The sequence below is a fragment of the Trachinotus anak genome, unplaced genomic scaffold (genome assembly GCF_046630095.1).
Source record: "Trachinotus anak isolate AG129_WGS33_773 ecotype Australia unplaced genomic scaffold, CSIRO_AGI_Tana_v1 ptg000005l, whole genome shotgun sequence".
Taxonomy (NCBI): Eukaryota; Metazoa; Chordata; class Actinopteri; order Carangiformes; family Carangidae; genus Trachinotus; species Trachinotus anak.
The window spans coordinates 14,371,307-14,395,418 of NW_027273856.1; the positions used below are offsets into that span (position 1 = coordinate 14,371,307).

The following is a 24,112-nucleotide window of genomic DNA, read 5'->3' on the forward strand; positions in this document are numbered from 1 at the left end:
AAAACCCAAAAGGCGCTGACGCTGCTGACTTCCCGTCTCTCACAGAGTCTGCAACGAGTGCTGGTGTCGTGATGGTGTCATACAGACAGTTTGCAATCAAGGTAACATTAATCCAGATTAATTCAGCAATCATTACACACTTCCATGCAGGATTCGACTGCACATCAAGGGCAAAAAGGATTAGTTGCAATTTGCATAATAAACAGGCCAAACAAACAAACAAAAAAAAAACAAAAAGAAAAAGCAGAGGTAAATAAACCTTGAAGTGAGTCCTTGTCTGCTTCTGTCCATTTTTATGTACACAGTTTATTAATCAATATTTGTTGGCCATAATTACAGCTGTTTTGCTTGTTTCGGAGGTAATGGAGATTAATTAGTGACCTGCAACAAATGCTGTATGTATAAAGGGATAATGAGCTCTGCTTTATGCTTTGATTTTTAAGTGTTATGCCAAGTCATCTGAGAAAGTGGGCGAATTAACTTTAGACTCTTTAATTGTATTTTTTTGTTTATCTTTGTTTGTTATTTAAGACCCCCGCCGCTCCCGTCTTTATGGTGAAAGTCTCTCAAGCAGCTGAGCAATAATGAATCAGGTGCTGTCGTGTGAATGGCCCGTCTCAGTGGGGCTTTCCCTGACTTAAGGTGACCTTCCACAGATTAAAAACACCATTTAATCTCTCCGCATCAAATACTGTATGTTGTCTTAAAAGTTCAGACACAGTCACGTGTCAGAATCCAGGTAGGGAAAAGTTTTGACACTAAACCCTTTAAGTAGTTAATCAGAATTATATATTTTAATTTTATTATTTTTTCTTATTTAAATCAAGGTGATAAGAACTGAAGATGTCATGTGGCACACAGACAGTAAAGCCTGAGACAAATTTGTAATTCTAGGGTATAAAAATATAAATATACCTGACATTTTTTCTCCACTTTTTTTTTGAAGGTGAATAATTTGCACTTTTCCAGTGATGGAGATACCAACATTAACTTATGGGAAGAACGGGCAGAAAGGAGCCCTTCTCCCAAAATGGTACAGTCCTCCCCTGAAGTCTGGACAGTGGGTGTCTCGATCAAAGTGTGAAGAATATGATGCACAATGTGTTGCAGATGGAGGAAACAGAAGGGAAACACTTGTGTACTCAGCTACAGTGGAGATATTCTGTGCAAGTGTGCAAAGATGCAAACTGTCAAGATGCAATGGTTGAAAGTAACTGAATATATTTACTTAAGTACTGTACTTATTTTGAGGCACTTTTGAGTTTTTTAATTTGAGTATTTCCATTTTATGTTACTTTATATTTGAATTTCAGAGGGAAATGGTGTTCTTTTTACTTCATATCATTTTTCTGACAGCTGTCGTCACTGGTTGCTTTTCAGATTGAGTTTAACATAAAAAAACAACAAAAAAACAATATAGGCTTAAGAAATACAACACAATATGTTTGGCCCCTTCACTAGAAAACAGTGTGTAGTTTCAGATGTGCGTGAGTTGTAACAGCTCCACCAAACAGACATTTCCCTGATGAAATGTTTCCATGTTTCGTTATAGAGCAAAGATTAAAGAAAAGTCCAACAGGGAAATGAAAACAAATGTGTGCAGCAGAACTTTGTTTCTTCTTTCTTCATCTCTCATTCACCTCATGACCCCACAGATTTACCTTGTGACTGTTTGGAGGGCCCTGACCCCTAGGTTGGGAACCAGGAGCTGAAACTAGCTCCACCTGCTGGTGAAGAGTTGATGCATCAGTATTTATAATCTAATGATGTGATATATAACATCAGTACAATACATTAAGCAGAACTCGGGATGCAGCACTTTTTACTTGTAGGTAATGAGGTGTTTTTATATTAAAGGAGCTATATGTTAGTTCTGCTATTGCTACAAAGCCAACGTTAGCATTAACAGCTGTTTACTTCCCAGTCGAGAAGAAACGTTGCAAGTTCAGCATCAAACTTCATTCTTTCGCTCACCAAGAGCTGTCTCCAGAGGAAGACAACCATTCTGTTTTTCTTCTCTTTCTACTGCGTCTGTTCTTCTAATGAAGGTAGCATACTAACCAGCTAGTTCTGAAGTTAGCATGCTAACCAGCTAGCTCCAGCGCGGTCAGACTGTCTTGTGGCTGAAGAAGTAGCTTCTCAAATACAACGATGATGTTGGCTATGTAGCATTAGCAAAACTTGCAAATAGCTCCTTTAATGCCGCGACACTTTTGCTTCAGTGAAAGATCTGAACCCTGACACCTCAAATAAAAGCTTTCTCCAGTTTCCCCCACACCAGTGATGCAGATAAAGAGTGACTTAGAACAGCAGCACCTGAAGCTCTGAAGCTCTGCAACAAGTCACGGTTTAAGTAGCAGAGCTTGTCTTTGTGTGCGCGGCCCTGAAGTGACAGACTCCAGCCTTGTTACAAGCTCAGGCTTCTTCCTAAGGAACTAAAGTTAGCTGCGAGGTTTTTTTGTTTGTTTTTTTTTTTTAGTTAAAGTTGTTTAGTCGTTGCATCTTATCTGCTTATCTGTAGTTGAAGCAATGCAAACATCTTCGGCTATTCAGTGTCTATTGCTTTCAGTTTATTTGTGATAATATGTAAACAGCAGATAAAAATGATTCTGATTGCTGCAGGAGAGGGAACGTGTGTCTGGACAAAAGTGGATCGTGTGTTAAAACAAATATTATTAAATATAAATCCTGTGTTTCTGATCAACTCTCACAATCAACAGATCTTAATTGGAAAATGAAACAAACTTTAAAACTGTGAGGTGTGGAGCTCAGTGCTTGTCAGAGGGGCTGCTCCAGTCACCAAGACACCACTGCTGCGTGTGTGTGTGTGTGAACACTAACTGTACAGGAGCGTCTCTTGCCCTTTTCTTGAAGAAAACCAAAAATATCTGATCCAAGTTGTGACAACATTTCCTCCGCCCCCCCCCCCCCCCCCCCCAAAAAAAAAGAAAAAAAAATCCCAGCCACCTCTGCGCGCCGAGTGGTCCTCTTATTTTCATGACGTTTCCCTCTCCAGGCTCCGATTGGACGGTCCCTCCGCCTGTGTCCGTGACTGACATCGGCGGAGCCACAGTCTCCTCCCAGCGGCAGCAGACGCTATTTGAGTGGGGACTAGCGGATTGTTGTACACAGAGCCGGCTCAGTGTCGTCAATGGGAAGCGTACGAGACAGTGGCAAAGCGAGTTACGGTCTATAGAGTGAAACCCGCGGCTGCACCATGCTCTCCAGGTCGACCCCGTGTGCGTGGATTATATTTTGCCTTCATTTATGCTGCTGCGTGGACAGCGGGGAAGCACAGAATGCGAAGGAAGGTAAGTTCGCAAAGTTTGGACTCTTCTTCCATCCCGCCGCGTTTGGAAGACATCCTCCAGAGATGTGTCCAAACCCAGCAGACAGATTTAAAAAATCTCTTTTTTAAATCCGACTCAATTTTAATAACTTAAAATATATATATGTGTATGTTTTATGCGCCCGGCGCGGTCGGATGAGGCCGGTGTGCGGGGGGGGGGGGGGGGGGGGGGGCAGCGCTGTGTGCCGGGCTGTTAGCGAGCGACCGCCCGTGTTTTTACGCACCGCAATTAAAAGCCGTGGAACGCGGTTTAGACGCAGAAGGCAGTGTTAAAAAAAAAAAAGATCTCACTCAGATACCAGTGAACCGCACCTGCTGATTATAGATGAATAATTCCCCGAGACAAACTAATACTCGGCGGATCGATCGATCCAGCAGGCTCGCCTTGCTGGAAGTGACCGAGCCGCCTCTCTGGACGCGGTTTCCGAGGGTTACTTCCTCCAAAGTGGCCTCGGCTCCAACAGTCCTGACGGGTCTCGTTTCTTGGAGGCAAAAAAAAAAAAAAAATACAGCAGACTGATGCGGAGTCGTAGTCTGCCTCAGACGCTCAAACTGACCAGAATCAAGACAATAAAACACCCAAGACAAGACATGATTTCAATAACTCCTAATTATCACTTTTAGTTGATCGGGTTATTCTTTAAATGAATGGAATAAGCTGGTGCGTAAAAACAGAATATGTCTCTCCAGGTATGGATGTTCTCACCACGGAAAACCCGAGCGCGGTGTGGATGTGAACGCAGACATGAACTGAGAATCCTCGCTGTTTGTCGGGGGGTTTCGCAGACCTCCATATCAGTCACCTGTAAGACATAACCGAGAATTATTTTTACGGCAATGCGTCCTGGCTGCTGCCCCCCACCCCTCCCTCCCTCTCTGTCTCTCTTAGAGCTTCATGCCGATATTACACACAATTAAAACAACTTCATTTTTCAAACAGCCGCCGCGGTGCCGCTTTGCGCTCTCACACGCGTCCTGACCATAAAACAGGCTGTTTTATTATTTTATTATTATTATTATTTTATTATTATTTATTTATTTATTTATTTACTTATTTTTTGTCGATTCTCCTTCGCTTGGTTAAAAACCTGCGAGCAAGCCGCCACTTCCACGGCTCCACTGTAGTTTTATGGCCGTTTTGGAGCTGGAAATACAGCAGCTCATGTTCTGTAAGTGCAGCACGGAGACAGAAGCAGCTGCTTTTGACGTTAACGCAACAACTTCCACTTCCGAAAAAAAAAGAGTTTTAAGGAACTGCTGCGTAAAATAAACCCAGGAGAAGTAGATTTAATGCGCACAAATGCGTATGCGTAATGACTCACACCACATCCCGACGTGCGTGTCTGTTCCTACACTCAGATTGCGTTTTCTTTTGCTTTAGTTGCTGCTGCTGGTAGAAATTAGGTCATGGGTATATGCGCTATAGATGTAGATGTGTGGCCTATCACTAACACCCAGCCACCGGTGCCCCGGTGAGATTTAACCACCTGCCTCTCGGTTTCCTGTCACTAGTGATTCTGCTGGACTCCAAGGCACAGCAGACAGAACTGGAGTGGATCTCCTATCCTCCGAACGGGGTAAGTCTGCAGAATCTCTGTATAACAGCCACACGGATGTTCTCCTGTATCTGTATATATATATATTTTTTTTTCCTGATGTCCCACATGTGCCATAGGGATGACAATATTTAAAGTAGGTTTGAAATATACAGAAGGATCCTGGCCCCATATTTCTTAGCTCAAAAAAAAAAAAAAAAAAAAAAAAAAAAAAAAAAAAAAATATATATATATATATATATATATATATATATATATATATCTCCAGAACACAAGTTAAAGAATACAGGAGGATGTTTCTGCCACTGAACTCTCCTGGCTTTTGACATTCAGAGCACAAAGGCCTGAAGCGAACCACTTCCAACTTGCTGGTCTGATTAAAAGCAGGCTGTGAGAAACTTCTTAAATAAATAATGTGAACAGAAGCAGATAAACTGAGCACAATGGTTCTTTAAAGATGTGTTAGTGCAATAAAAACTCAGCCTTTACTCACTGCAGTCTGTATTTCATATACCTTTGTCATATTCATTACAGCGCAACTGCCTCCCATTTGGTTTGTTTGCCAATCATTAGGCGTTTGCCTAATGATAGATAGACATCTTTTGGATATAAATTCAACATGGTGATGGTGATAATGGGTGTGTTCATTACAATGTGCGTTATCTTCTTGCAGTGGGAAGAAATCAGCGGCTTGGATGAGAACTACACGCCCATCCGCACGTACCAGGTTTGCCAAGTCATGGAGCCCAATCAGAATAACTGGCTTCGGACTAACTGGATAGAGAAGGGCGATGCTCAGAGAATTTTTGTGGAACTGAAGTTCACCCTGAGGGATTGTAACAGCCTACCTGGTGTGGTGGGCACTTGCAAGGAGACGTTCAACTTGTACTACCAGGAGACAGATTCGGAGATGGGCAGGAGCTTACGGGAGAACCAATACGTGAAAATTGACACGATCGCCGCAGATGAAAGCTTCACCCAGGGTGACCTGGGCGAGAGGAAGATGAAGCTGAATACTGAAGTGCGCATCATCGGGCCCCTGTCCAGACGGGGCTTCTACCTGGCCTTCCAGGATGTAGGGGCGTGCATCGCCCTGGTGTCCGTCAAAGTTTACTACAAGAAGTGTTGGTCTATCATCGAGAACCTGGCCACGTTCCCGGACACAGTGACGGGATCAGAGTTTTCCTCGCTGGTGGAGGTCGAGGGCATATGCGTGAGCGACGCCGAGGAGGAGGCCGACAACTCCCCCAAGATGCACTGCAGCGCCGAGGGGGAATGGCTGGTGCCCATTGGGAAATGTATATGCAAAGCTGGATTTCATCAGAAAGGAGATGCGTGTGAACGTGAGTGCCTGCAACCTTTTGTCTTTAATGATCAGGGAAGAAACGTAGTCATTAGCATTCCCACAGTTGTCTCTTGTTGAACTAACTTTTAGCATCAGTCAGGGGCATCCTGGATTTCACACGACTGAAGGTGCGCCAAGAAAGAAAGAAAGAAAAAAACTGGTAACAAACAGGGGAGTATTTATGATTTGATTATGCAAAGCAGGTAAACGACAGTTTAGGCATAGCTGACTGAATAGTTGTGTTGGCAAATGGGATTAAAGCAACTGATTTGACAGCAGCAAAGATGGATGAAGTATTGAGGCCAAACATCCGCAGCATAATAATTGGAATCCGTGTTAATTGATTACGAGGCTCTTAATTTATAGCCACGACTGTGTTGACACTGGGATTAAATAATAACTTGAGTTGAGCTCCTCAGCTCAAACACTCCTCTCTGCCTCACTGGCAGGGGGCCAAGACAATCAGCCGCAGAATACACAGGTCTAGAGGAAGTCCGGCCAGTCTTTTCAGTATCGTTCTCTCTGCCCCGGCCAAATGACCTTGACAGAAGGGGAAACAAATAGCTGCCGTGCTGTGGCATTTAGGCCTCGGGATATTTATGAAGGAGCCTAACAAGAAGGTCAAACGCAGCCTCGCAGTGGCTCATTTATGCACCGTCGTTGTGCTGGATTGTTCAGCTCCAACTACCAATAAGATGCTTTCTGTCACTCAGAGGATTATTTTCAGTGGCCACCTGATTTTAAAGATAAAAATCACTCTGGATTAAAAAAGGGGGGCGACTTAGGTCACAGAACTTAAGTGGCCCGCCTTGTAGCCGTTTTTTTTTTTTTTTTTTTGCAAAGAGGGCAGCCTCGATCTAAGCAGCTTATGAGGAGCAGCAGCCAGTAATAATTGAAGGGAATGCGTCTAAGAACAAATTAGTGTCCCTGGCAGACAAGCTTTTATGCCACGCTGTCATCCATTAGGGACCCCTCTGAGGGAGGTGTGTTAATGAAATATATTAGGACGTGTAATTTAGAGCAACACAGCCCGCCTCGAGTTGTGCTATGTCGCTAATGTTCGCGGGCTATCACTGATTCAACCCCGTGAAGCTCCTTTTTTTTTTATTGTTCTTGTTTTAATATGCGTAGATGTGAGAGCCAGTCGTGCCCTCAGGAGGAAAGAAAGTCCATGATTTATCTCCATGGGGGAGCGAAGCAGCCCAACAGCCAATAGTTCTCTTTTCCTATCATGTCTCAATGCAGAAGACTGCTGCATGTTTTTATTAATTAATCTGCTCATGTGTCTTTTAAAACAAATACCTGTAGATATAGGCAGCAGCGCAATGAAACCCACCTTAAGGTTGTTTAAAGCCGGAGGAACAGGGCCTCTTCAAGTTCCACTCTTGATACGGCACCTTTATGAGCTTTATCTCCACTGAGGCATGAGAAGCCTTTGTATTAAGGGGTAGTTAATCTAAATAAAATGAGAATCACGGTGCACCATCAGCACTTCTTCCAGCGGCTCCACTGACATTAAATTGTCCATTCAGTAGCCCCCCCTGCCCTCAGAACAATCTAAAAGCTATTCAGACTATTTCTTTCATCTGAACAGCAGAGCAGTAAGTCCAAGTGGCTGTGACCGTTAAAGATGTGAGATCCTGGCTTTTGGGCTCCGGACTAGTTTGTCTCAGTGCTGTGAGAGTACATCATCTTACAGCTGCGGGGGTTTCATCTAATGGTGAAGCTCCACCTTTGACTGCTATGGGTTCAGCAAGCTTAAAACAAACTAGGGTTGAACTACAAATGCAATACATGCAGAAATGAGCAAAATAAAGCTCAAGAAAAAGTTCAAATCCTACCATCTCCTTTTCAGATTCACCCACCTTGGCCATTGGCTGCGTGAGGTGGACACGCTTGTAGGAGTGTTGGTTTCAGGAAGTAGCAAATATTGTCCTTGATTGCCTGATTCTGACACTGGAAAGAGGGCTTTAGATCCTGTCAGAGGGTACGATAAGGACTTTGTTTAAAACAAACTGAGGCTGTTAGGGATTAGTGCCACATTCATTTAACTTTTCAAACTAAATTTCTGTTGGTTTGTTCTCCCATCACAACCTCATGGAAAAATGTAAAGGTCCCATATTGTATAAGGTAAGATTTCTGTCTTTTGATTATAAAGCAGGTCTAGGTTCTATATTAATACTGTGAAAATATCAAAGCCTCAGTCCACAGAGAAATGCACACAGCCTGTATTCAGAAACTGAGCCTTAAAACCAGCCGTCAGGACTTCTGGAACTTTGTGATGTCATAACAAAACAGTCAGCCATGCCACAAGGCCCACCCACCTGAACCAAATATCCAACCTTGCAGGATTTTGTTTCTCTGAGTGTTTACCTGAAATCTATTATATATCTTTTATGATCTCTCAGAAAACAGTCAGCCAAACAGAAGAGAGGCCCAGAACCTTTAACATTTGACCACTAGCATGTTTTTTTTTTTAGATTATGTATAGGGTTATGGTATAGTCACAAGTTGTTCTAGTGAAATATTAGCATATCATGCCAAATATTGCTATTTTCAGACTAATTTAGTATATTATGGACATCAAAACTTCAAACAAAGCACTAGAAAAGTGTAAGATAAGGGACCATTGAAAATTGTAAGATGTAGTCTCCCAAATTCAGATATTCAGAAGGTGACTTCAGATGCAGTTTGGTGATCTGATAATCACTTTATGTGAAGCAAACGGGCTCCTTAAGAGAGTCCTTAACTGGCCTGTCTGAGTGTCTGCAGTGTGCTATGATTGTAAAACGGCCACCAAATAAAATATTCAGAGGGCGGGTGCAGGTGGAGCGAACAAGTCGAGCTGTCAGTCATGTCATTTGAGGAGCTCCCTGCGAGGATGCAAAAGGCCTCCTCTGAAATGTGTTGTGATCCCCTCATTCATCACCGTCAGCGAAGAGGGACCCCTTGTCTTTCACCCGACGCCCCTCACTCCCTCTGTCTCTCTTTAACTCTTTGTGTGGCGGTCTGTGGCAGTAAATGTCACTCTTCTTCTTCTCCGCCTGCTGTGTTCGGCGGCCTCAGTGGCGATGGGTGTTGAAAAAAGGCCCGTTGAAGTGTCTCCGGCAGCCTTGCGCGGGCTTCATTTTGCGAAGAAGTGCGTGTTGTGAAAATAGTGCCCATTCATTCCCTGGTCCTGTTTAGCGCTGGCTACTGGTGGCAATGGAGCCACAGAGTCGATTAGACAGAGAGAGGGCCCTTGTGGGAGGACACTGGTCTCTTTGTTTCGCTCAATCCCGGGAATGTATGTTGTCCGATTTTGACACATCGGATCACTGTGGCACTAAATAACCAGTGCCTGCAACGTGATTAACTGTTGACCCCTGCCCAAAACAAAAAAAAAAAGGGGAGAGGCCTCTGTCTGGTGGAAAACAGATAAAACAGGCCGTATCTTGCTGCTATCAGTGCATGCTAACAAGTGAATTAATGAGAGGATACAGCATCCTGTAGAAGCTGGCACCATCCATCTTGACTGTCAGAGAGTTGGACAGAAGTTAGTTGGAGACTGATTGATGATTGAGCCCCCTGAGGGAAGGGGCTGAGCAGCCAGGGTCTGACCACGACAGCTAACGTGTATGGAAGCCACCAGGCAGCCGGGGCAACCAGACCCAGCTCCAGGGCTGGGTGGGGTGTTGGGGAGGGTGGGTGGGGGGGGGGGGGGGGGGGGGGGGGGGGGGGGGGGGGGGGGGGGGGGGGGGGGGGGGGGGGGGCGCTCATTTAGCATTTCAAATGAAGCCAGGAAGCCAAGAGTCGGGAGGTCCTCATACATCTCAACGCTCACCCTGATTGATAAGGTGAGAATTTAATACACAAAATGGCTGTCCTTTACAACTGCTCCAGAGCTTAATTATGCAAATGACAGGTGTGTGCAGAGTCCACAGGAGAACCAAATGGGTCTGAATCGCTCACGATTGAAATAAATTGTTGATGGATGGGAGCTCGTCCCGTCACTGCCAGTGTCTGTTCCCCGCGAATAGAAGCATTCTTCCACAGCCCAGGGCTTCTCCCTCCTCGTTGTCTTGGCCTGGCAGGTAGCAGCCAGGCACCCAGATGTGGCCATCTCTGCTCAGGATGTGTGTGTGTGTGTGGGGGGGGGGGGGTCATCTATGAGATTTTGGAGAAACTTACAGGTTTAGCGAAAAAAGAGATCAATGGATTCTTCATTTAAGTAATTTATCCAAATATTCACTGGTTTTTGTGTCTCACTTTTGTCCAGTCAAAACATGATATCTGAGCACATCACCTCAGGCAGGGAGCTCGTGGTAGACGTAATTGAAAATAATTATTAGCTGCATCTCTATGCCGATTATTTTTTACGACTTTAGAGTCCAAACCCTGCAGATATTAAATCTATCATCATCGGAAACAAAGAAAAATGTTTTCACATTTGAGAAGCTGGTACTATTTTTTAAATTTTTTTCTTGTTTTAAGAAATTACGTGAACGATAAAATTAACAAAAAAATGTTGCACAATAATATTCTGTTGATGTACTAAAGAGTGAATCAAGTAAGTGTAGTTGTTAAACATATTATCATCAGAAACAAAGAAAAACAGAATTATATATGAGAAGCTCTTTTTTTTGCCATTCTTGATTTAAAAAAAAAAATAATGACATGAACAAACAAAAGTGTTGCACAATAATTTTGTGATGTACTTAAGAGTAATTGGCCTCAAAAGAAGTTTATATTTAAATGTATATGTTCAATGTTTCACAGTTAAAGGGTTCCAACTAACAGTCAATTTGACATTTATCTGATTTTGATGTGCAGCTCATTTCAAGACTTATTGTGTTTTACAGTCAAGCGTAATCCTGCACTTTCTTGCTGCTCCCACTGTCCTAAAAGTTACTTGAACTGTTTTTACTAAAGCACCGATTTCTTACATCAGAGGATTTTCAATATTGCCCTCCAAAAATTGCTTTTCTGTGCTATATACGGGCAAAACTACAGATATTATGCAAGACAGAGAGAGAGAGAACAGTGGTTGTTGAAACAGGGCGAGTCAAAAATGGTGTTATATTTCAGTGGAAGTCACGCTGCTGAGAGGAGATGGAGACTTTGTCTTCATGACTACAAGTTATTACTGTATTCCTGTGCAGTTCTTTCGCTTTATCTAGTTCCCTCTCATTAGTGGAGACCAAACCACAGCTGCTTCCTCAGAGGATGAAGAGACGGCAGAATGTTTGAAATTGTGATTTGGCAAGCTGTAATGACGAACATCTATTTTACTTCCACATCCAATGACCCTTTTTTTTTAAAATATACATTTTCAAAGTTGTTTCCCTGGATACACTCGCTTGAACCAGCGCCAGCAGCGCTTTCTGTGGGATCCAGCTGCCTTGTCAACACGTCAAATTAAATACAAATGCCTCATTTTACTTAAGAAAAAACATTCGGGAGTCGTCTGACTTGGTGAATATTTGTCTGAGACTTTTATATTCTTTTGAACTGCACTTGTTCATGTGCCGAGGCAAAGGCAAAGAAACAAAAGCCCTGTCATGACTAATTATTTGCTCCGACTATTTTGTGCGTTTGTAGATATCACACTGAGGTAAAAGATGGATCCAAAACACACAGTGTTAAGTGCAGAAAGCTGAGCTTAAAAGGAGGACAGGAGGCTGCTGGAGCCTGGTCACTGGTAATGGGTTTGTCTCTCCCCTCTGCTGATAAGCTTCAGCTACTGACTCATGCATACATGAATATCAAGCAGCTGATGGAAAAGGCTCAATCCACTCAACTGTTGTAGGCGCACAAACCTTGATCAGAAAACATCACTGAGATCTAAAACAAATCTTACAGAGATATTTGCCAAATACTTCTAATACTCTCATAGTGTAGAACTACAATGTTGTAGTATTTTATTTTATAAAGCAGGTCTAGGTTCTATATTAATACTGTGAAGGTATCACACACAGCCTTTATTCAGACACTGAGCCTTAAAACAAGCTGTCAGGACTTCTGGAACTTTGTGATGTCACAACAAAGCAGGATTTGGTTTCTCTGAGTGTTTACCTGAAATCTGTTATATTTCAGATTTAAAACCACAAGTGTATCTTCTTATGGATATCAAAATGAAAAAAAGAGTAAAATATGGGACCTTTAACTCTTGAACACTAGCATGTTTGTTTAGTTTGTTTACAGGCTTATGGCATAGTCACAAGTTGTCTTAGCCATATATTAGCATAGCGTGATATATATTGCTATTTTCAGACTAATTTATTATACTTAAAAGCAATAGTAGTTCTCAAGTCAAAAGGTTTGCAACACAGGGCAAACGTCTGTGTAAGCCTAGACAGAGGAGCTGCTGCTGATGGTGTGTGTGCTTTCTGGTTCTGACAATGAGAAGAAAAGCTGTGATTTTAGATGCAAATTGCACCAACCAGCTATTTAATGCCGTTTCAAGATGGCAAGAAAACAAAAAAGCAGAGGAGTCACGACTTATCATTATCCAGGTCTTGGAATCCGACCTGTCAGCCCAAATTTGAGACCCCACGTTGCATCGTATGAAAAGACAGAATCTGAGTAAACATCCCTCATTCTCACACAAACAAAGCCATATGGTCAGTTGTACTGGTAAGGGGCTTTGTTAAACCCCCTTAAAAGGGAGACCTTTGTGACTTCAGCGTCAGATAGTGTTATTTCCAAGGTGACATCAGGGTCCGCATTAGGCCATGCATGAGGTCAGTGGATATTAACTTCATTTACACATGGCTGCAGCCCAGTGCCAGCGCCACAATGGAGGCCTGCCTGTTGTGTTTAGTAACATGAGCGCCCCGGCTGACAGGACACTGTCAAGACGGAAGATGGATGATGGCAGCAGTTGACCCCTGATCGCCAGCAGAGTCACCTCTCCGGCCCCCCTCCACTCCCCCTCTCCCTGCATGACAAAAGAGCCCTCCCCACGGTTGAGCGGCCCTCATCTCCACTTGCACTAACAGGTTCAGACATCTCCATCGATCCCTGCCTCCATATCTCTTGCGATTCCACGCTTTTGCCCTTTTTAGGTATCCAAACTGTGGCACAGATGTCTTTTTATTCTTTTTTTTTTTAGTAATTGCTTGCCTGCTGACTGCCTGAAAGGCATGTGCTCAGACAGGTGAAACCCGTGTCAGCGGACAACGTTTGTGGTGTTCTGTGTTGTGTCCCTGTGGCATGAGGGTGAAAGTGATATGTGACTGGGCTCAGAGGCCTTAAGAGGCAGCAGTGAGGGCCCTGTTGTCAGTGGAGCTGCTCCTCTGGGAGGCTTCAGACCACTGGCTCTGTACTTCAGTCTTCAGTAAGAGGAAAATCAATAACTTATTACATAACTTCACACTTTTTTTCCCACTTACATTCAGAGCAGAGGAAGCAGAACTTAAAATGTGCTTAGGATGGCTCTGTTGTCAGAAATTCTCATATTTTTTCCAGAGGGTTGTGTTCAAGGTCCCATATTGTATAAAGTGAGATTTCCATGTGTTTTTTGATTATAAAGCAGGTCTAGGTTCTATATTAAAACTGTGAAAGTATCAAAGCCTCAGTCCACAGAGAAATGCACACAGCCTGTATTCAGAAACTGAGCCTTAAAACCAGCCGTCAGGACTTCTGGAACTTTGTGATGTCACAACAAAGCAGTCAGTGACCTAAGCCGTGCCCCAAGCTGTGCCCATGTGAACCAAGTGTCAAACCTTGCAGGAAATGGTTTCTCTGAGTGTTTACCTGAAATCTGGTATATTTTTATTCGATCACTCAGAAAACAGTCAGGCAATCCTCTGATTGGCTCACCAACCTGTTGTTACTTGAGCTCCAGAGAGAAGCCTGAGAGAGGAGATGTTAAACTACATTGAGATGGTTTTAGGTTCTTAAAACCACAAATGTATCTTCTTATGGATATCAACACTTCAAATAAAACACAAGAAAAGTGTAGAATATGGGACCTTTAAAATGAATCATTCTCTGCTAAATGGGAACTTTCAGTGTGTGAGAACAAGTAAGCTGGAGGTTGCGGTTAGGTTGTCCTTATTGAATTGTCTACTGATGATTGCCTAGATTATCTGATTAATGGTTTGGTATATAAATTCCCATTCCCACACTCTATCCGTCTACCTCATTCCTCCCTAGTATTATTTGGCTTAAAGGGGTGAATGAGAAAATATGTTTTCTTTGTAATTTGGATAAACCAACACTTGAACAGTCCAGAACTGAATCGGCTCTCCTGGTCATCTGAGGCCAAGTGTCTAAGTGTCTTTTGTCAGGGGGAGGCCATGGGGATGGGGAGGGGGAGCAGTGATGAGCTGCTGGTTTGACATTGTTTCATTCCTTTCTGTCACAGCTCTGGGACCCGATGAGAGGTTGTGGTGGATTTGAATGGGCAGGGGCTGGGTCAGGAGGGGAGGGTTGGGTAGGCACTGGCACAATTCAGAGATAATGCTCAGTTGCTGACTGGGGACAATTTCAGTGCTGATTTCGCTCAGGCTGCGGGGGGGCTGTGGATCGGTCAGACCTTTGGACCCTGTGCTTTTCATCCCCAGAATGCAGAGTCCCGGCTTCATCCGCAGTGTCTTTTAGCACAGCTGCCTTTCAGAGCTGACCACCTCATCCATTAAAGGTAGCCGCCTGGCTGGCCTTAAGGGCCATCTCTCCTGTTTCCATGTGAGTTAAATGAACTAAACAAAAGGCGATTAGGCAGGGACATTTTCCATGTCACTGAGAATCCATTTCAAAATGCTCACTCTGCATGATAACTCCAAGAGGCAGAGGCCTCTTAGGAGGACTGTGCACAGACTCAAGATCCAGCTCAGGCAGAGTGAGAGGCCGTAAATTCACTGATGTAATGAGTCTAATCTTAAAACGCCCTTCATTTTCCACCTCCAAATCCATGTAGTAAATCAGCAGGAGAGCTGAGAGCGAAAACAGGTGTTGGAGTTTGTTGTTTTGCAATTTGTGTCGCTGTCAGTGGCTGAGGCAGTTGTCTTTTGTGAGATCATATTACCGCCTCCTTTATATTTCACTCATAACCTCAGTGGATGCGTTTGTTTGATGGTCTCAGCCTCACAGTTGTAGATTTATCCTGGTGATTATAGTTTACAGGAGGATTGTCGTTATTCTATATTTTTCTTTTCAACAAGTTGCATAAAAAAAATTACTTTAGTCGTCTACTGTCTAGTCAGTATGAATATGAATATCAGAATGAATATCATTTATGGGGTCCAGAGCTTTGATAGAAGGCATTTAAAAAAAAATGAAAAATCTATTTTAATAAACACTGTGCTGATTATTCTGGTAATCCACAGAAAATGCTGTCTGCAATTTTATAGGAACTGTTTCTGAAGTAGAAAGTAGTTCCTTTGCTCTGCTGAGCTGGAAGCTATCTATCTGGAGATGGGCGATGGACTGCATACAAATTTGGGTAAACTGACCCACTGAAAGTGACTGGGATTAGCAAAGCTTAAATCACTTGTTTAGAACAAATATAAACGGGGATTAATGCAAGTGACATTAATCTTGATTATTAGATTAGAAAGTGTTTATTGGGCAACTTGGTTTGCATAAAAATGATAAACTATAGAATAAAATGATACAATAAAAAAAAAAGACATAAATCCATTTTACATACAGTAGATTTCATGTTAAAAAATATTTGTTAACTCCAATGACAACTAGGCCAACATCTGATGGGACAAATGACCTCAAATATCTGTTTGATTTGGCCCTGTTAGGGAAAGTGGACCTCCTCCCTGATGACAGGAGGCGAGACTTGGAGAAGACGATTGAGGGGGGGGGGGGGGTCTGCCAAGACGACCTTTGCCCTCTGAGTGGCTCTGACTTGATAAACATGGCCGAGATCATTCAAGTTAGTGCCAATGGTCTTTTGGGTTTGGCTAAGTTGAATGATATTTCTCAGCCTGTTTTTGTTAACCACGCTGAGGTTCCCAAACCAACAGATCATAGCAAAAGTTAAAAATGATTCAGACATGATACAGTGTTCATTGTTTTGCTGTTTAATTCCAAATTGTCCCACTTTTAGGGCTAACTTCCTGGACCGGCTGTGTAGCCTTACTTCTAGCACCACAACAGGAGCATTAGCTTAAACTTTAGTATAACTTAACCAGTGTCTGGCTTTGATTTTTGCCACAGGCCTGCGTTTCCTTCGGGTTTTCCCTGCTAAGAGGGCAAAGCTGCATGCCCTCCAACATAGTGTAAGGGAATGCTAATCTTGTCTTTGTTTCTCATGGAAAGCTACTTATCTCCTGCTAAGCACAGGTACCTCAGCTGAATGGGCCGATTGTCTGTATGTGTGGAGTGCAGCAGCAGCCAGACGGAGTCATTCCAAATATGTGTGGGGTGGAGGGGAGGATCCAGCACAATGTGACATCAGATTCTTTAACTGTTTAAAAACTCGTGTTTCAGGGGCTCCTTTTTTTTTTTCTTTTTTTTTTTTAATCTTACCTCTCGTCTTTAGCCTCATTGTAACCCTGCCCTAGCTTCCCCCTCCTTCATCCCCAAGCCCACTGGAGGTGTTGGTGTTGGAGATGAGCTTGTTTGAAAGGGGTTTGACATTGAGAAATTCTTATCTGCGTCCCGTGAAGAGATTTTCAGCACCGCCTCGGTTCTTTTCCTTTTCTTTGTGCCGTTCTGCCACTGTGTCCTGGAGTTGGGTAGGTGCCGTGCCTCTCGTAAGTGGGGGATTAACATGTCTGCAGGCAAAAAAAATAAAAAAACCACAGCTCCTAGGCATCTCTTTCTTTATTGGTAGAGAAAAAGAAGAATTAGAGCGAAGGAAAAAAGAAAAACACACCTGCTGCCACCTTTGTCGTTTCTGTGATCAAACTGGAAAACAAACATGTTTGAGTGTGAATCATTCAAAGTATAAAGCATAGGAATTTTTTAGCATAAAATCAGAATACTCTAAATACAGTTTGGATTATGCAAAGCTGTAAATAAAATGTAAGCAAGCGCTGCAGTTGCTTGGGGTACATTCCCTCACTAGCCCACCAGTGGCGATGCGTTTCATGCCAGCTGGCAGTGATTGGTTGCCAGAGGTGAAGAAGGAAGCAACCGTAGCGACGGAGACAGAAAAGTCCAAGAAAAGTTTCTATGAGGGAGGTTTACAGGCTAAAACAGTGGCTGGTGGTCCTTGGGCCAAAACTCACCATCAGCAATAATATCTTTTTTTTATAATCGGATTTTTAAAAAAATCTTACAATATCGGAATGACAGTCCCATGTTTGGCTATAGCTAATGTCCAAAAAGTGAATCTACCCCCACCCGAAGATGCTAATTATACTTTTACCCATGCTGATCACAAATCAGTGCATGGGGCTGCACTGTAGTCAGTCCATGGTCACCCACAGGATCACTTCCACTTTAGCAATTTTGTCTAAAAAAAAAAGTGTGAAAAATGTCTTTTTTTCCTGCAGTACTTTATTTCAAGCTATTGTAAGCTTTTATTCTGAAAAAAACAGGAACTTCTGTTGCTTCTTAACCAGACCTCTGACATAAGGGACATACAATGGGTAATATAAAAAAAATAACACTAGTTTAGTAGATCAAGTCAGTATAATATGTGACGGCCACAGAGACAGATGTGAACAGTAACAAAGGAATTTCCAGCTGCAATTTTATCAATCAGTTTCTTAAATTATGCTTTGATTATCTTGCCATCTATTGGATTACAAAAAAACTGGCTAGAGGCCAAATGTACTTGGTCCATAAAACAAAGCAACCGATGGCGATGACAAAGAGCATTGGACAGCATTATTTATGTAATTGCTCTCACTGCCAGATGGAGGCGACAAACATCCTGCGCTGCCGCTTTAAGAAATAACTCAAGGCGCGCTGGTTTTCTCCAAAACCTCAGCAGCTACAAAAAGTCCACACATCACCCACAAAGATGAGATCAGCTGAGCTGTTCTTTGGCCTTTCAAGTAGAAGAAATATACTCAGCTAGAATGTTTTTGCTTTTTTTCCCAGGTCTGCCCGCCTGCGTTGCTCCAAAATTACTCACAAGATGTACTGCCTCTCGCATTGCAGGGGAAAACACCACAGGCTTTAGTCCATAAAAGCGATGCAGCCATAGTTCAGCATGCATAAAATGCCAGTAAACACAGCCTGATGAATGTCCACACCAGGGCCAATTTATTGAGGCAAAGAACATAAGTCACATCTAATAAAAGCAACCCGCATACGCCCGAGGCTACGTTAATGCATAAGAAATAAGCTCTGTGTGAGCTATTGACATCCTTCTCTATAATCGTGAGGCGCGGTCATGGTCCTAATCGTATGCCCTGAAAGTAAAACTGGGAAACATAACGCAGGAGTTGGGTTTTTAAATAGCATTTCATGGTTGTCTGAACATCCAGCTAAACACAGGGTATTTTAAAATAGCTGACACAGAATGTTTATGGCAGTATTAACATTGGATTGCAGTGTAATAGAAGTGATCAGCCAAGACTGAGGGAGAAAATGCCTTTGTGGTTTTTTTTTGTTTTTTTTTTACAGGTAGCACTGGATAGCAGGGATATTATTTCTCTTGGTACCAACCGAAATGTGTCCTAACACTATTGACATTAAGCAAATTTCTTTTTGAGCTGCAACAGCAACATTTGACATTTGAGCCCAGACGGATTAACCAGCCAAGGAGTGGAAAAAGTAGCTGCTGGACCCTGTTAGCTCCGTGTTCTTCCCACTCTCTGGACAATGTGTATGGTAATCTGTGGTGGAGTAGTACCTGGCTACAGGTTTAATCTGTGAAAGCTTCATGTAACACATTGATTCAGGAAAATGCAATACCTGCGTGCAACACTCTTAAAATCAAGGACCTCTTCAAGTCAGGGCTCAACAAGGAAGACCCACTTTTAGGCCCCCGTCACCGCCGTGCTTTATGGTCCATATTCCCAAATTAGCACATCTAGCTGACACACATTAAAGCTTCGGAGGGCCTGGGGCACTTGTGCCCTCTGCATGCCTGGTAATCCAGCCGTGCATCTGAAAAGTCTGCTGTGTTTTTTTTTAAATTGAAAAAAAAAAAAAATAGTGTGATGACACATTTTTAAGTCAAGGTTCACCAACTGTCTTTTTGGGCCAGAGCTTTTCACCTCATCCCTGCAAATGGAAACACAAACACAAGTAATGTATTGCAAAAAGTATTGGTAGCTAAACTCTGGAATCTCTCTGTAACTGACACCTGAGTACAGAAAATAATAGAGATATAAGAACATTTGGAATAATACCTAACCCCAGGAGTGCAGCTCAGGACTGGGTGTCAGAATCAGACAGAGACGGAGGAAAAGACACTCGGAGGAAGCATACTTATAAAAACACAGCTGGCAGCCTCCTCATTGTACCGTGCCTGTGTTTACAGATGATATTTATAAAGACATTTCCCAATTGGACAGGCAGCAGCCATGGCAAGCGTTTTATGGAAAGCAATGTTTTTTTCTGTCTTTTTTTGGGAAATAAGAAAATAAACTGTTTCCTTTATCATGCTTGACCCGCTCCACCTGGCATTCATCAGCGACGGGGCCTGCATGTTGGTCCTGTCGGCTGCTCTCCTCCCTCTGCCTCTTTTATCACTCTAATGGGGTGCTATCTCCAAGCTGCTCTCTCCGGGTCTCTGCAGCCTCGCTCGGTTCCCTTCAGCGCACATTCTTTCCACATCCATCCCGACACATGGGCGGATTTAACACATAATCAGGCCGGACGGGAGGGCGGCCTGAGAAGGGAGGAGGCCCAGCCCTGACAGGCCTCATCATGCTAGGGCCATGGAGACAGAAAGGCCCACACTAGTCAGTCTCATTCTGGCTCTGGCAGTGTGCAAGAAAAAAAACAGAGGGAATCTCCCACATTCCCACACTGCAGCTCACTCTGACCCCCGTCTGCAGCAATATTGAGACAGATGGGGAGAAACTCAATATCCCAGCTGCCCTGCTTGGACAAGCCAGTCCCCTCCGTGCTGAGTAGCAATAAGGATTGTAACCTTGATTGGATTTGTTGGTTGTAAGCAAGTAAAGACACTCAGTGTGCAGTTTTTCCAAGACAGGTAATCATCAGAAGTTTTCTTATGCTGGCACCACACAATACCTGAGCTCTGCTACCAATACCAAAGCAATACTTTATGATACTTAAAGCCAGTGTTTCCCATAACAATGATTTATTTTTGGAGGTCTGCCACATATTGATTTTTTTTTTTTTTTTTTTTTTACAATTTCAAATGGCTAAAATCTTATTTCACCAGCAAAGGTGACTAACATAGCTGCTGGTCAGTATCAACTGCTAGTGCAAGTGGATAATGTTAAAGGTGCTATATGTAAGTTATTGCTACATAGCCAATGTTAGCATTAACGGCTGTTTACTTACCAAATTAGTTCCTTTACTTGCCAAGATCTGTCTCCAGTGGTGGAAATTTTAACTGTTGTTTTTCCTCTATGTCTGTCACTTTTTATCTTCTACTGAAGTTAGCATGCTTACCAGCTAGCCCCAGGCCCTCCAATCTTGTAATACTACTTAATGATAGTGAGTCAGAGGGCGTATTCCAGCCTCTTGTCTTATAAACCCAGCAACAGCTTAAGCTCTTGGAACACGACAGTTATCATCACCACCAGCTGGGTGCCCCACCTTACATGTAGCACCTTTAATGTTAATTTCCACTGTACATAAACTCTGATGCTGAATGTTTGCTCCCTCAATCTAGATGACTCTTGAAAAACTGTTTCCAAAGATTCATCCTGAGGAAGCACAAAGACAGGTCTGCACCAGAGAACCTACAACTTGAGAAAACACAAGTGGAAAAGCTGAGCAGTCCGATCAGCGTGATTAGCTATCCAGTTAATTAGTTTCGAATATTTCCAGGCTTCAACCAGAGCTGCTGTGGCAGCTGAAGCGGCAAGAGAGGGTCAGAGAGATAGCTGCAGCTAATGAAGAGAGAGATGTAGGAGAGGAGGAGGAGGAGGAGGGAAGGGCAGAGGCCAACATGCTGCTGTGGGAGAGACAGCCAGGGCAGAAGCAACAGGCGAGACTGAGCTGGATAAAGTGTTCTGTTATTTATTTGTCACAAAGTATTTGGCAATTCAGATATTTGTATTTGAGCAGCCCCCCCACCCTCAGAATCATAAGTCAGATTCTGATGTCGCATCCCTGGTCAGGCTCGATATTTGATCCATTTCGGTCGGTACCATAAAAAGTACTGAGTTTAATTAACAAGTCCCGGGGAATAAAATAGAAAAAAGGGGCATATTTGAAATTCAACCTGTCATCAAAGGCACAAGATTAACATGGTGCACCCCAGGAGCACTTGATAGTCACCTTGATTAGTAACCATGATATGCAAAAAGAAACATAAAATCATTTTGCGATTGCAAAAACAAAGCACAATTTTAGTTGGAAAGGTTGTTTTTGCATTTCAATTTGATAGAAAAAATATAAAAATAATGATGATGTGATTTTTGTTGGGTCTTGTGCCGAACAAGCATGTTCCTCTACACCTGGAGAATATGATTCATGGTATATGGTGACACATTTTACCCAAGATTGCAGCTTTTGTGAAATGGATATTGCACTTGGCCATACTGTGATTTTGATAATATTTTGGTTAATTGTGCAATCCTGCTGCAAAGTGACCAGAATCCACAGAATCCAAATAAATACAGTCATCTCCCACACGGGTCTCCAGGAACCTGACCAAGCATCCCTGATCATATTCAGTACTTTGCAGTTTTTAGTTCTCAATTCTGTGCATGTATTTGGTTGGTGCTTTACATTATTAACCAGCACCAGCAAATACATAGAAAACTCAGAAACAAGTGGGTACCCCTGCACCTCACCTGGGAGAGAGCACACCACAAACAAGGCTCCGTCCTGACCGCGGTAGCCCGGTGTTCGAATCCAGCTCGTGCCCTTCGCTGCATGTCATCCTCTCTCTCTCTTTCCTGCTGTCTTTACTTTATCTATTTAATAATAATAAGAAGAAGAAAAATACAGACATGCTGAAAAATAATAATAATGGAAAAGGAAAAAAATGAAAAGGGCAAATTTGGAATCCTATCTGTCAGAAAATGCAAAGCTTAACTGAGAGAAAAAAAAATGTGCCGTGGTGTCACTCTCAGACAAGGAAAATAATTATTTTCTATTTTGGCCATGGAGGGATATGTCAGGCTGTCGCATAAGGAGCCATTGCTGCTCTCACACCCCTCCCCCTCGCTCTGTCTCTGTCCCTCACCCAGAGTGTCATGACACTGCTAAAGCGTGAGAGAAACTGGATGTAATTCAAGAATGTTAAGAAGCTCAGCACAGAGGAAAGAGAAATAAACCAAGATCTTACAAAAATACCGAAATCCGTTTTCCCCCCAGTTTTGGTGTGTGTGTGTATGTCTGCATAAGATAAGGAGACTTTATTTTACTCTGCGGGCCAGTGTGCGCTGTGATTGAGACACTACAGTCACAGGAGCGTTTGATTATCTCTACCCCACTGCTCCGAGGACCTCTCTCCTTTCTCAGGCTCCTCTTCCTCTCTCTGTATAAAAATTGCTGACTGCAGCTTGTCCCCCCCTCCCCTCAACCCCCTCACCATGCATCACCGAATGAAAGTGCTTGACCACTGGAAGGGAAATTACAGATGCTGGTTCTGTAGCCTGCCGAGGAGCTGGCTGGAATGAAAGACTTTTTTTTTTGTTTTGTCTCTGCTTAACCTCAACCCACTTCTCTAAGGGCCGACTAATTTCTCAGCGTCGTAAATAAGCCGGCTGTTGCGTCTGCTGCTGAGCCTTTTTAAACGGGCCCGTGTCAACAACCACAACCCATTAGTCGCTCTTTATCTGTGCCTGAAGAAGAACAGACTTAGATATAAATGGGCCCCTTTTTTCACACTTATACACTTCATCCTCTCTAATGCTATAACACATTGCACTCTTGACAAAGTCAGGGCAGGTTGCAAAGAGTTTGGGGTTTTGTACAATGTTTTAACATGTTTGTGCGTCAGTGTTTGCCAGTAAGGTGTCAGTCATTGAGAGGCTACTGGATAAACAGACTCGGTGTAATTGCTTTGTAGATATTTCCATCCAGAAGGGAAGTGTTGCTGCGGGGACAGTTGACAAAGAGCCTCTCACTCACTATCAACCACATCTCGGTGTCTCAGACTAAAGAGTGTCTCCTTGGCATCTGGTGCCAGGAACATGGAGCTCGCCGGCAGCGAGTCAGTGTGCAGTCGCTGGGACAGGAATGCTGGGCCGTGAAGGCTGTGTTTGTACTTGTCACTCAATGCACTGCCAGTGGTGGGGTGAGCTGCAGGAGCACTTAGGTGCCCGTGTAATACAGACATTCGATTTTTGAGGCCTCATTTGCCGCCTTGTTGCTTCTGTAAACATTTCTGTGCGCCAAAGCTGGTCGGACGCACTGGAAAACTCACGGGCCGTCACTAAAGAAATGATGGAAAATGAACTGGGTTTTACTTGCGAGCAAAAGCTAAAGGACAAGTGCAAGTCATGTCTCATGTTGGGGAATTTGGCAACAGTGAAGTTCAGTGGGGCAAGAAACAGGGAGTTGTGCAGGTATTAAACAAGCTAGCACTTAAATTAGCATTGGTGCTAATACTGACCAGGTTATATATTAAGACATTCAATGACTCTGATCATTTGTAAGTAACAATGATATATAAATTACTGTAGATACCGTGCCACTTCCTGCACATGCTTCTCAAGAAATGTGTATGATATAATATATATTGGTGCATGCTTTTTAATTTAACTCATGCATTAATTATGTTAATCAGTTTCCACAGACAGGTTTACAGTTTTTAAATTTGGGAACAAATATCACTGGTGTTGGATCAGTACATGGTCTCCGCTGGTA

At 43.1% G+C, this 24,112-nt stretch overlaps 1 protein-coding gene across 8 annotated transcripts in view; it reads left to right on the forward strand.

The window, feature by feature from the left end:
* The first annotated feature begins 3,022 nt into the window (after positions 1–3,022).
* epha7 (eph receptor A7) overlaps positions 3,023–24,112 on the forward strand; it is a 96,877-nt gene continuing 75,787 nt past the window's right edge. For 2 of the 8 annotated variants that reach the window (XM_071478464.1, XM_071478466.1), the window contains exons 1-3: positions 3,023–3,311; positions 4,862–4,926; positions 5,579–6,248. In XM_071478464.1, coding sequence (XP_071334565.1) covers positions 3,218–3,311; positions 4,862–4,926; positions 5,579–6,248 — 829 coding nt within the window. In that variant the 5' untranslated portion in view covers positions 3,023–3,217. The remainder of the gene's footprint in view (positions 3,312–4,861; positions 4,927–5,578; positions 6,249–24,112) is intronic. The other 6 variants (XM_071478469.1, XM_071478467.1, XM_071478471.1 and 3 more) reach the window with 4 other exon arrangements.